General features: G+C 39.2%; 1 protein-coding gene across 6 annotated transcripts in view; it reads left to right on the top strand.

Annotated features, from left to right (window-relative positions):
* The window catches only part of YLPM1 (YLP motif containing 1), a 59,269-nt gene that overhangs the window by 23,359 nt on the left and 22,064 nt on the right, over positions 1-13,846 (top strand). For all 6 annotated transcript variants that reach the window (XR_012494592.1, XR_012494591.1, XM_019733491.2 and 3 more), the window contains 3 exons: positions 3,840-5,918; positions 8,563-8,683; positions 13,426-13,843. Coding sequence is in view for 4 of the 6 variants with exons in the window: in XM_019733491.2 (XP_019589050.2) it covers positions 3,840-5,918; positions 8,563-8,683; positions 13,426-13,843 (2,618 nt within the window). In the remaining 2 variants the exon portion in view is untranslated. The remainder of the gene's footprint in view (positions 1-3,839; positions 5,919-8,562; positions 8,684-13,425; positions 13,844-13,846) is intronic.

Raw genomic sequence — 13,846 nt, 5'->3', positions numbered from 1 at the left:
CCTGGTATTCTAAAATTTCACAGTGGTTTTTGTTTGTTTGTTTGTTTGTTTAGTTTTATTGTACTGGATACTGAGTGATCTGGGCCCTTTCTGTTTGAGATTAGTCTCTTAACTCTGGGAAATTTCTTTGTGCTATTTTTTCTTTTATTTTTTTTCTCGTTTTCTGTTCTTCTCTTTCTGGAACTCCTCAGTAGTAGGATTTTGGACCTGCTGGATTTGATTATATTTATCTCTTTTCTCTCTTATTCTGTTGTACTTTCTGAAATACTTTTAAATCATTTTGTTGCATTTTTTATTTTGAGAAATAAATGTTTTGCAGTTCTTCCGGTTCTGATCTTTTATATATATATGTATATTGTACGTGTGTGTGTGTGTGTGTATATAGCAAATTGTTCTTCATGTGTAGGTATAGTATCTTGATGAGACTCTCTGAAAATACTAATTTGTGGGGTTTTTCTTTTTTCTTTCTTTGTTTTACGTTATCTGTTTTCTCCAGATTTGTGTCCTGTTTAGCTTTGGTCTCTTTTTCATTTTGGAAACATTGTTCAAATGCTCATGGTGCTTGGTTATCCATTTATATTTAAGATTGGCAGACACTGACAAGCTGATTGGGAGCTTTAGGCTTTGCTTTAGGTGATAGGGCTGAAAATGGCTAATGCTAGGGGACCCTCCAATTCAAGAATTTAGAGACATTCAGCCTAGGGAAAGTCTGGTTGATGGTTCTGAAATAGATTTTAATTTACACATTTTTAGCCCCAAATCTTACTCTTGTCCTTGCCCAGCATCCCTGGTATCTAAGAATCCTAACCCTCTCTGGGTTTCTGTGGGCAAGCCAGCCAGTAGTGACTGTATCACCTTCCACATTATATCACCTTCCAGGATCAGCACTTTAAACTGCAGCTTCTTCCTGCCCCAAATGTTACCACTTTTGTTTGTCTTTCAAAATTTAAAAACAATATTCTCATCTGCTGTTGGCCTCCTTTCTCTGTTTTTAGTGGGTTTATGTATTTTTAAATTACTTGTGATGACTCTTATAAAGTGTCAACTTGCCTAGGCTGCAGTATGTTTCCCAGAGTTCCCTTTCTTACATGTTTCTGATTAGGGTGGATCACAAGGGGGATTTTTGTAACTAACATGAAACATCCCTGGACAACCAAAAACATTCTAACCCTTTTCCCAGAAGAGGATATAAAAATCCCTTTTTTGTCTTTGGGGATATCTTCATTCTTCTAGCTGGTTCATACTCCCTCTTTGATACTCTGTAACACATTCTGAGATATGAAGTTAACTATTATTAATACATCTTATGTTGGATGATAAGAAAAATCAGCCGACAAATTTTGACTAATATATTTGTATATATTTAAGCATGTGATATCAAATTAAGGAAGAAATAGTCATAACTGTCCCAGTCCTTATTTCTGCAACCGGTCACGTAATCATAGTTGGTATTTATAACTACCTTCTCTCACTACCCCATTCCATATTCCTTTGCTCTCAGCAAGCACCTCAGCTGGTCCTGGTTCTTTGCCTGGTGGGTGACCCAATCCTTCCTTCTTGAAAGGTCTGGGCTGTTCACGCATTCCTGCCTGAATTGCGCAATTGTAGTTTTCCATTGACTTGAATCCCAGGAAGTGTAAGAGTTGTCCTAGAGGATCTCCTCCATCCAGACATCCTCCTGCTTGTCCTCATTGCGTGGTCCTGACCAGTTACCCCCAGCCAGTTCAGTAACTTCCTTCTCTGCCTGATGACTCAGAACCCAAAGTGGCCAGGTGGCAGTCTCAGTTTGAGTTTAGTGGAATCATTGTTGTGTCCCCGATGGAAGCATTCCTCCCTTTGAAACTAAGACTTCTAGACCAGCAAAGTCCAATAGCACAGGGATAGGAAGTAAATATTTTGCTGAAACGGAATTTATTACTATTCATTGATTTTCCAAATAAATGAGAGAAAAACCCTTGTACTTCTCATTAAAGGCATGAAAGACATCACCGTCTGCTCAGTCACCTAAGCCAGAAACCTTGGAAATGCTTCCCTTCCCGTTATTGAGATCTCACCTGTTAGAAAGTCCTATCTGCTTTAGCTTCCTTCACATCTCTATTTTATTCCCTCCTCTACATCCGTATGTCAGTCACTGCCTTAGGACAGGCTTCACTTGCACTTACCCAAATTGTAGAAACAATCTACAAGCTTTTCCCACCTATTCATTTGCTACTTTCTACTAAAGCAATCTTTTAAAAATCAAACCATTTTAGTGGCTCCAAGTGCTTATAAGGTAATTCCCAGTTCCTTCCTCAGCTGAGTTAATTCATCTGTTGTAACAGAAATCTAAAGTCACATGGTTTTAACAAGTTAGAAGTGTATTCTCTCTGAGGACTTACGTGATGGCTTTGCTGTGTCAGGAATCCAGGTTCCTTCGGATTTGTTTCTTCACCATCCCTTAATATGTTGCCTCATCTACATGTCCAGGATAACTTCACCACCTTGTCAGAGCCAGCATGAAAAAGGATTTGGTGACGAGGAGGCTGTGCCCTTCCAGTTAAGGGTACAACCCAGAAGGATGTGTAAATCATGTTCGCTCTCAACCCACTAGCCAGAACTTGACTATAAGTTCTTGCTGCTGCAAGACAGTTTGGGGGAGAGTCTGTAGTCTGGCACGCCTTGCCCAGCTAAAGCGGAGAGGCTCCATCACTGTAGGAAGGGGGAGCATATTGGGGGAGCACCAGTAGTGTCTGCCACACAGGCACACGCTCTTCTGGACATTGACCCTGGCCTTCCTCTACCTTGTCTCTTAGTGTGTTGATTTTCTACTCCTCCTCCTTCCCCAGTTTTCCCCAATTCCGTCTCCTCTTTGCTTCAGCCATGCCTCACTTTGCACTTCTAAACATGCTATGTTGGTGTGTGTTTTCTCTGCCTTTCCTCATAATGCCTCCTGAGCCTGAGATGCACTTGCTACCCACTCCCCTCACCTCTAACAAACACCATTAGTCTGATCTGAGAGAATTTGCCTTTCAAAATTAATTTAAGCATCTTCTGTTGTATAAAGCCTTCATGGAAGAGCACCCCCTCACCCTGGTAGAATTGACCATTCTTTCTTCTGTTACCCTTAGTATAGGCAGGCAGACTTTAGTCATTGCACTTTATGGCACATTTTACACTTAGATTCTCTTTCTCCTCGACTGTATACCCTTTGGGGACGCAGATTACATTTTATTTGTGTATCCCTTAGATGTAGTGTAGTACCTGACGGGATATGTGCTAAATATTTATTGAATGAATGAGTGGGTTCATAGCAAAAACATCGCTGTCCAGACTTTAAAATGTCAGGGCACACGCTTAAGATATGACTGGCTGCTGGTTTTTTAAACTTTTGTCAATTAGCTAAGATGATAATGCTATGTCTAACAAATTTATAATCATCCTGTATTAGCTTGTTAATTGATTAGTTTTTAGTTAAATTTTAATTCTAAAAGTACTCTCAGAGTTAGCTATGGAATTTATTTTTTTCCCCATTAAAATGAGTGGACTTTTCCATCTACCAAGGCACAATATTTATCTTTGTTTTTTAACAATTCAGTATATCAGTGACTTGCTGCAGGAGATGTGTCAAAAGTGAATTAGATAAAACTGACATGATTTCCAAAGCCTGTCCTAAGACCTTCAGAGTACTGCCACCTTAACATACTGGTTCTAAGATATAGATACCTCAGGATTTGTTTAATGACTAAAAGAGTCATTGTTGTAAACAGATTCTAAGGCAAAATTGCCTTAAATATTCTTACATGGAGAATTTTTTTTTTCTGCTTTACTGTCTTGAGTAATATCTTTTGTTTTACTTGTAGATTTGATGGTCCTCGAAGATTTGAGGATTTAGGTTCAAGGTGTGAAGGACCGAGACCCAAAGGGCCTCGTTTTGAAGGAAATCGCCCCGATGGGCCAAGACCCAGATATGAAGGTCACCCAGCAGAGGGCACTAAAAGCAAATGGGGAATGATTCCCCGGGGGCCAGCATCTCAGTTTTATATTACCCCCAATACATCCCTAAGTCCTCGGCAGAGTGGACCACAGTGGAAAGGCCCCAAACCAGCTTTGGGACAGCAACATCAGCAGCAACCTAAGTCACAAGCAGAACCTCTTTCAGGAAACAAAGAACCATTAGCAGACACCAATAGTAACCAGCAGAAGAATTTTAAAATGCAATCAGCTGCATTATCCATTGGTGCAGATATAAAGGAAGCCAAGGCGGCTCAGTCAAATGAGAATCTAAGCGACTCTCAGCAAGAGCCACCTAAGAGCGAAGTCTCGGAAGGGCCCATAGAGCCTTCTCATTGGGACCAGAATTCTCAAAGTGTGGAGACTCAAATGGACAAAGCCCACGCTGTTACTCAGCCTGTATCCCTTGCAAATAAACCTGTACCTACTCAAACTACTTTTCCATCAAAAACGGGGGGGATAGAGGGAGGAGCAATAGTAACATCATCATCATTAATTGCAGATAATGATTTTAAACTTTTAGGTATTGGTCTGCCCCATTCGGGTAACAACCAAGATAAAGGGCTGCCCCGGCTAGAGAATAGAGATAATAGGTTAGAAGGCAGTCGAGGCAGCAGCTCATCTTATAGAGGTCCTGGGCAAAGTAGAATGGAAGACACACGGGATAAAGGACTAGTAAATAGAGGTCGAGGCCAGGCATTCAGCCGTGGCCCAGGGTTGGTCAAGCCAGAAGACTTTCGTGATAAGATGATGGGCAGAAGAGAAGATAGTCGAGAGAAGATGAGCAGAGGAGAAGGTAGTCGGGATAGAGGGTTGGTGAGGCCAGGAAGCAGTCGGGAGAAAGTGCCAGGTGGTCTGCAGGGCAGCCCGGACAGGGGTAGAACTGGTAGCCGAGAAAGGGGTCCATCTCGGAGGGTTGGGAGTAGGGAGAGGGTACCACCCCGAAGAGCTGGGAGCAGGGAGAGGGGACCACCTCGAGGGCCTGGCAGTCGGGAACGGGGACTGGGAAGACCAGATTTTGGTCATGACAGAGGTCCATTTAGACCAGAACCAGGAGATGGTGGGGAAAAGATGTACCCATATCACCGAGATGAGCCTCCTAGGGCTCCATGGAACCATGGAGAAGAGAGAGGGCATGAAAAGTTCCCATTAGATGGTAGAAATGCTCCAATGGAACGAGAAAGACTTGATGATTGGGATAGAGAGAGATACTGGAGAGAGTGTGACTATCAAGATGATACACTAGATCCATATAACAGAGAGGACAGGTTCTCAGCGCCACCATCTCGAGCTCATGATGGAGATAGACGAGGCCCTTGGTGGGATGATTGGGAGAGAGATCAGGAGATGGATGAGGACTACACCAGGGAAATGGACAGGGAAATGGACAGGGATGTGGAGCGGATTGGAAGACCCATGGATGTGTATGATAGAAATTTGGATAATGAGTGGGACAGAGATTATGGGAGACAACTGGATGAACAAGAATCACAGTTCCGTGAACGGGATATTCCATCTCTTCCACCTTTACCACCCCTCCCACCTCTTCCACCTTTGGATAGATATCGGGATGATAGATGGAGAGAAGAAAGAAATCGAGACCATGGGTTTGATCGAGATTTCCGTGATAGGGGTGAGTTGAGGATCCGAGAGTATCCAGAAAGAGGAGATACATGGCGGGAAAAGCGAGATTATATTCCTGACAGAATGGACTGGGAAAGAGAACGGTTGTCAGACAGATGGTACCCATCTGATGTGGATAGACATTCCCCCATTGCGGAACATATGCCCTCCTCACATCATTCTTCTGAAATGATGGGGTCGGATGCAAATTTAGACTCTGACCAAGGCCTTGGAGGGGTAATGGTTCTCAGTCAGAGGCAGCACGAAATCATTTTGAAAGCTGCACAAGAACTGAAAATGCTTCGGTAAGTTGACTACTTAAGATCATTTTTTTTTTTAGTCAAAACCACATTCAGACTGCTCTTTTTAAAGTGATGTGATATATTTGAATGGAATAATTTTACTTCAAATTCTTATCACATAATTTTAATTTGTATTTCTGATCATTCAGTGCTGTTTCTGGGTTAGGATGGGTATTTAGGAACTGTTGTTAATTATAAACTTATGTCCTGAAATGTGAAAATTTGATAGCCATTCTTGGCCTTTATAGATGTGTTGCCAACATGCCATGCCTGTGCATGTTTCAATTGTCAAACTTCAGCCCTCAAATTTAGTGCTCTGGATTTCAGATCTCATAAGTAACATCCTTGTATTCCCCAGGAGGCAGTTTGTTCTTTGGTATTAGATCTGATAGACTTCATGTTCACTAATCTTTGATGTAACTTTGGAAAGTGCCATAAGGACTTATATTTTTCTCTGTTGAAGCTAAGAATGATTTACCTGGAAGCATCTTCAGATTTGTCTAACCACTGATACTTTCTTTTGGAGATGTTTTATCTTTCATTGTAACTAGACGCATGTATCTCTACTTGAGGATGTTACTTGTTTCTACATAATCAGGTATTTTCTTTGTGAGATGGAGAATAGAATTTGGATTTCCTGATTTACAATCAACTTACTATGTATAGGTGTCTACATAATGCTTCCCATGTAGTAGCAATGAAAACAAAAGCTAACATTTATTGCATGCTTACTAAGTGCCAGGAACTGTACTAAGGCTTTGTGTGAATTAATTTGTTTTACCTTAAACCAACTATATCCTGAGGTAAGAATTTAGGAGTCATTGGCAGATTGCAAGCTTTTTGAGCAATTTCTTAGGGATTAGCAATGTTTTGAGAAAATAATGAATGGTTAAGTTTTTATATATTCCAATGTATTGTGTTTCTTTCATTATTCAATTCTGGTCTATGTTTGTGGATTATACCAATTGAAATTATAATGAAAGCTTTACTACTAGAAAGGTATGATGAGGAAAAATACTTGTAGGAAAAGGTGAAAGATCAGGTGCCTCAGGCAGCAAAACAGATTTCTGTGGTCGGTAGAAGATACGCTCTGTGAAGTTTGACTTTTTCAGATTATTAATGCAGAAGGTGTGGACAACATGCCCTAGAACATTTAGCTGCTATACAATTCACATTTAAGTTATAGATACCTTTAATTTAACACTCCTGTGTGCTAATAATTTAGCATCTATTATCTCAATCCTCCTATCTCAAATCCTTATATCTCAAAGGCCTGTAAAGATAAATAGTATTACAGTATCCCCACTTCACAAATGACACCAGGGCTCAAAGATGTTAAGTCCACTTGGCTAATAAGTGGCAAATCCAGAATTCGAACCTAGTCTGTCCAACTCTAAAAGTCTATTTTGTTATTAGAGAACACCGAACTGATTGGTGCTGCTAAGCTGCCAAGATTTCTTTCCTTCTTTTTAAAATTTCCTTTCCATCTATTATCACTTTGCATAGAAATGCTGGATAAAAGGTGCTTCTTTATCATTCTTTTTTTTAAGTTCTTTCTAGGCAATATAAACTTAGTTAAACAAAACATATGAAGTGATGGATAAGAGTGGTCATAGTTGAATACAAGTAAGCGTGTTGTGTTGGTATAAAGTCATGATTTACACAAGGGAGAAAATAATATTTTTATATACTTCTTGACCCTTATTTTGTGTCCATTTGGATCACTATACTTTACAAAATGTAGGGAGAAAATCATAAAAGGTCTGAAGGTTACGTGTGTTTAAGGTGGGCATTGTAAGGAAAAGGAAAAGGAATTTGACCTGAGATTCAAAGAAAAACTTGAAGCAAAGTTACAGAATGACTCTTGAGGAATATGAAGTGTTGTCTTTAATGGTGTAGACTGGCAATTGTTCTCACCGTATACAACAGACAACAGAGGCCATGAACTAAAATGCCCATGAGAAGCAGACAGGTACCAGGAATGAGTGAAAGTGGGCCAGTTTAACTGCTGAATGAGGACTGTGGCAAACAGGTTCACCTAAAGTGAACAGCCACTACTCCACTCACCTGACTGTTGGCATGTGGGAATGCAGGCCCAGTGTTGCCACATCTCTTTAAAGTATTTCTATATGAAGTATTTTGCTTTTTAAATAATGGCAGCTGATTCAGATTTTGAAAACTGATGTGAAAGCCAAATTTGAAAAAAACTTCTAGTCCATATTTGGCCCATTGGCCCCCATTTTGCAACCAGGTCTAACAAGTATGGAACAAAAACAATTGCAAGAGTTTTTGGTTGGATGAAAGAAAAACATGACAAGTAGATGAGATGTTAGAATAGACTAATGAGGCAGGTTATAAAATCTGTCCTTGAAGATCCTCAATAATTTATAATTATTTATAGGTCGTAGATGACAGGTCAGTTAGCTACATAAAGGCAAGAGAGAGTTACCTATATATCTTAATTGGTTGAAGCTAAGAATGGTTTACCTGGAAGTATCCTCAGATTTGTCTGGAGGTATTCTATGAGCACTGTAGCGGGTTTTAGAACAAGAGTTTTGTTTCTTTTTTGTTCTACTGTATTAATTGTAGTCATCTAGGAATGGAGTAGACATGCCTTATGTACAATGGCAATTTTATTTGTTTGCAGGGAACAGAAAGAACAGCTTCAAAAGATGAAAGATTTTGGGTCTGAGCCACAGATGCCTGACCACCTACCGCCCCCAGATTCGAGATTGCAAAATACAGCTTCAAGGCCTGGAATGTATCCGGTATGGAAAAATATGTGCTCAGAAAATGAAATGGTTCCTACTTTGTATGTTTGTCTGTTATATTACAATAAGTATAAATTACCTCCATAAAAAAAGGTAAATTTTGGAAAAGTAAAAAGCTAATGGTAATTGACTTTCGAAAGTCTTATACATATGGTCAAAAGTGTGACAATGCCTTTTTCCCCAGGTTTTGATAAGTACACCAAGCACACCTGCTCTATATGGCTTCACATTCACTAAATTGTAGAATTCTTCTAGTACTTTTTTGTTTCCATCTGGGCAGTGCACAGGCTCCCCATCTCTTCAAACTACTACTAAGTCCTTCAACTAGGGAAGGGATCAAACATGCCCCAGTTCAGGCAGTAAAGGGGGTGTTTATGTTAAACACTTCCTTGTTTAAGTTCTCCATTTGTTTTGCTTTCGTTTTGTTGTTGTTTTACCTTTAGCCCATGATGGGCTTTTAAAATGTTCTCATGCAAATAACTATAACAACGCAATAAGAGGGAAAAAACCACATGAATCATTTCATCAAATTAACACTTTTCATTTCTCATTGTTCCTTCGTCCTGGTCTAACACATAGCACTCATACAATTGTTGCCATCACCAACCACCGTGATGTTGACTCCCAGATCGGATCTCCTGACCTATGTATGCATCCCGTCTGCCTACAGAGTTTCTCTCTGTGGGCGTGTCTCCTGTCAAATTTGAAATGGAGCTCATTATCATCTTCTATCACACTTGTTCTCACCGTCCCTAGTCACCCAAACTTAAAACCTGAAAGCCTGCATCTTTCCTCTGTTCTACCCCTCCAGATTCAGCCATTCTGTTGATTGATTTCACTATCTTTTTAACATTGTTCAAATAGTCTGTTCTCCACTTCCTCACAACCTCAGTTCTAGCCTTCATCAGTTCTTGCCTAGATTATTGCAGAAGCATCCTAATGCATCGCTCTCCATCACATTCCCCTCTGATCCATTCTCCATTCTGCTGCCAAAGTGATTATTTCATTTTTTAATCAAATTTTGAGGTATAATTTTATATACAATAACAGACTCATTTTAAGCCCACCCATTTTAAGCCTACAGTTTGAGTTTTGTCAAATGTATACCAAAAGATAAAAAAATTTCCAGCACCCTAAAAAGTTCTCTCATACCCCCGTACTCCACTTCAGGCAGCACTGATGTGACTTCTGGCCACAATGGACATTTTAAAACAAATCTCTATATGTCGCACCCTGGCTTTAAATTTTTTCAATATTCCCCTGTTGCTTTCAGGATAAAATCTAGATTCTTTCGCATGGCCTTTATGATCTCCCTGAGTTGGCCTGATCTGCTTACCATTAATTGCTACTCCACTCTCTTACACTCCACTTTCCCTCCACAGGGAGCTTATAATTCTGTGCGTGGACCAGGCTCTCCACGTGCATGTGGTTCTCCAAACCCAGAGTTTCTTTCCTTTCTCTTCCTATTTCCTCTTCCAACTAGTTCATTCTTGTTCATCTTTTAGAACTCAACTCTATCTTCTCTTCCTCTTGTGTAAGACAATTGCCCTTACGTGTACCCCTGTAACATCTTGTACAGGCCTGTGTCATAGCCACGGTCATATTGTATTTTGATTGTCTGTTTGTCCTTCTAAACTCTAAAGCTCATAAGAGTAGGAATTATGTCTTTTATCTTTGTATCTCTTAGCAAATTGTAGAAACTCTAGATTATAGATCCACATTTTTGTTTTATTCACTTAACAATCATAAACATTTTTCCATGTTGCTATATGCTTTGTTACTTTTGATGCATAATTTATTAAATTTCTATTGGACATTTATTTCTAATCTTCCACTTTTTTAAATAATACAACTTTAATGAATGTCTTTGTATCAGGTTCTTATTTTAGGTAACTTCCTAAAAGTAATTTTAAACTCCCAAAGTGGAGTGCTTCCGTTGAAGAATAAGGACATTTTTAATGATTCCTGTAATATAGCCAATGGCTCTCTAAAATAGTTGTGTGACATTTATATTATAGCCTTGCAAGCATCAACTATTTAGTTTTTTTGGTAAATTTAATAGTTTCAATAAAATAATATGGATTTTTGATAATTAGTGAACATGAATGTTTTTCCTTATTTGTTCATTATATTTCTTGTAAAAATTCTATTTTGGTTCTTTACCAATTTATCTATTTGGCTCTTAAGGTTTTTCTTACCAATTTATATTGTCCTTAATGTAATATCATTAATCCTTTCTCATATAAGTACTGTAGGGTATTATGTTTTGTTTTTTAAAATGTATCTGTTGCTTTCACTGTGTAGGATGAAGAAAACACTTTTGCTTTATTTGTAGACATAGTCCTAAGAGTTCTTAAGATACTTAAAACACGTCTGGATAGCTGTAGTCCAGACGCAATGGCTTTGTTCTATATAAGTGTTTTCTTAACAGTTTAAAGTGTTATTACCTAACCTTTAGGAAATAGCCATTTGTCTTTAACTCTAGCTTGTATTGGCCTCTAGTTAAATAGTGTTTTTTACATATTAGCCAAATCCATTCTGTTAATCAAAAAGTTTGTTTTTAAAGCACAACCGATATATGCGTAAATACATAAGTTATCTGTACGTTCGCTTTCCAAGCTCCAAAATAGCTCTTAATAAAGAACAAACAAACCGGAAACAATGAACTCAGAGAAATGGGTAATGAGTGTTTGAATCAGACTTGCAAAAATTAAAATAAATTTTGACAATTGGGTTTCAGTACTGAGTAGATAGGACTTATTTGCCAAGAGTTTCCCCTATCTTCTTAATATACATTTCTGTTGACATTCGGTGATTGCTTTGGGAAAAGAATTTAAACATTGCACACAACAGTAGCACTCCTTCTTGGAGAGATTACTAAATGTCCCACTTGGTTTCTTTGTTTTATTGTTTCCTGGTGCTCATTTTGTATGTTGGTACCAGCCTTACCACAAACCGCTATTGTCAACCAGACAACTGAATAGAAGTGAGGAAGCTAGCTAGGGTTTGTTTCTCTCACTGGAAATTCACTACTTTCTGGAGGAGATAGGTCACCAGAGTGGGAAGATAGTTTATAGCAGAGGTTCTTAACTAAGTGGTAAATGTCAGAATTACTCATGGAGTGTTTTGTTTTGTTTTTCTTTTAAACTAATGTCAGAACCTCACCCACAAAAATTCAGTAGGTTTGGGGTGGGCCTGGGACATTTGTATCTAAGTGCTAGCATCCTCATTTTTCTGGAAGAAGAAGAAAGAGGGTTGTACTTTGGGGAGGGGGCAATAGTGTTGAAGGCAATTTTTAAAAAATATTTTTTTAACCACTAATTGAGGTATAATTTACATATGTATATAATTTGCCCATGTTAAGTATGTAATTCAATGATTTTTAGCAAATTTACTGAGTTGTACAACCATCACCATAATCTAGTTTTAGAACATTTTCATCACCTCAGTAAAATCCCTTGTGCCAATTTGCAGTTAATCTTCCTTCCTACCCCAAGTCTCAGGCAGCAGCTAATCCACTTTCAATCTCTACAGATGTACCTTTGTGGGCATTTCACTTAAATGAAATCATAAAATATGTGGTCTTTGGTGTCGTGCTTCCTTCACTTAGCTAATGTTTTCAAAGTTCATCCATGTTGTAGCATGAATCAGTACTTCATTTCTTTTTATTGTAGAGTAATAATCTGTTGTATAGATCTACCACGTTGTGTTTATCCATTCACCAGTTTATGGGACATTTGGGTTATTGAATAATCCTGCTATGAATATTTGTGTGCAAGTCTTTGGATGGACATGTTTTTCTTAGATAAAACCTAGGAATGGAATTGCTCAGTTTATGGTATACTTATGTTTAACTTTTTGAGAAACCATTTTCCAAAGTGGCTGTACCATATTACAGTTCCATTAGCAATTTACGTAAGAGGGCTGTAGTTTCTCTACATATTTGCTATCGTGTTATTATCTGTGTTATTAATTATAGCCATTCTACTAGGTGTGAAACTGTATCTCGTTGTGGATTAAATTTGCATTTCCCTAATGACTAATGATGTTGAACATCTTTTCATGTGCTTATAGGCCATTTATATATCTTCTTTGGAGAACTACCTGTTCAAATCTTTTCCCATTTTTAAAATTATTTGTCTTATGAAGTTTTTATATTCTGAGTACAAATCCTTTGTCAGATATGTGATTTGCATATGCAGTTGACCCTTGAACAACATGGGGGTTAGGGACACCACTCCCTCACGCAGTTGAAAATCTGCACGTAACTTTTAACTCCCCAAAACTTAAGTTGTCCCTCAGTATCTATGGGGGCTTGGGGGTGATTGGTTCCAGGGTCCCCTGTGGATACCAAACTCGGCAGATACTCAAGTCCCCTGTGTAAAATAATATAGATCAGTGTATATAGTCACTTCCCTGTACTACCCCCCAACCCACACACACGAACACACACACACACACACACACACACACACACACACACACATCTGTGGACTCCCAACTGCGGATCAAAAACAGTACAAGTATTTATTGAAAAAAAATTCATATGTAAGTGGACCCACACAGTTCACACCTGTGTTGCTCAAGGGCCAACTATATTTTCTCCCTAAAGCACAAGAAGTTTTGAATTTTGAATGAGTCCATTTCTTTTATGGATTGAGAACCAGATACTCATTTTCATTTATGTACAAAAACATGGTGGTATCCTTATCCACTAAGCTGTTTACTCTGTTCTCCAGCCTCCAGGGTCCTATAGACCACCCCCTCCTATGGGTAAACCACCAGGTTCAATTGTGAGACCCTCTGCTCCACCAGCAAGATCATCTGTTCCTGTAACCAGGCCGCCTATCCCAATACCACCCCCACCTCCTCCTCCTCCTCCACCCCCACCTCCTCCAGTGATAAAGCCACAAACTTCAGGTGTGGAACAGGAGCGCTGGGATGAAGACTCTTTCTATGGCCTCTGGGATACAAATGATGAACAAGGACTGAATTCGGAGTTTAAATCAGACACTGCAACAATCCCATCTGCTCCAGTGTTACCACCCCCACCTGTTCACCCTTCCATTCCCCCTCCTGGCCCAATGCCTATGGGTATGCCACCAATGTCCAAGCCACCACCAGTGCAGCAGACTGTTGATTATGGCCATGGCCGAGGTA

This window comes from Rhinolophus sinicus, linkage group LG03, assembly GCF_036562045.2.
Source record: "Rhinolophus sinicus isolate RSC01 linkage group LG03, ASM3656204v1, whole genome shotgun sequence".
In the NCBI taxonomy this organism is placed as follows: domain Eukaryota; kingdom Metazoa; phylum Chordata; class Mammalia; order Chiroptera; family Rhinolophidae; genus Rhinolophus; species Rhinolophus sinicus.
This window is presented reverse-complemented; position numbering and strand designations above follow the sequence as displayed.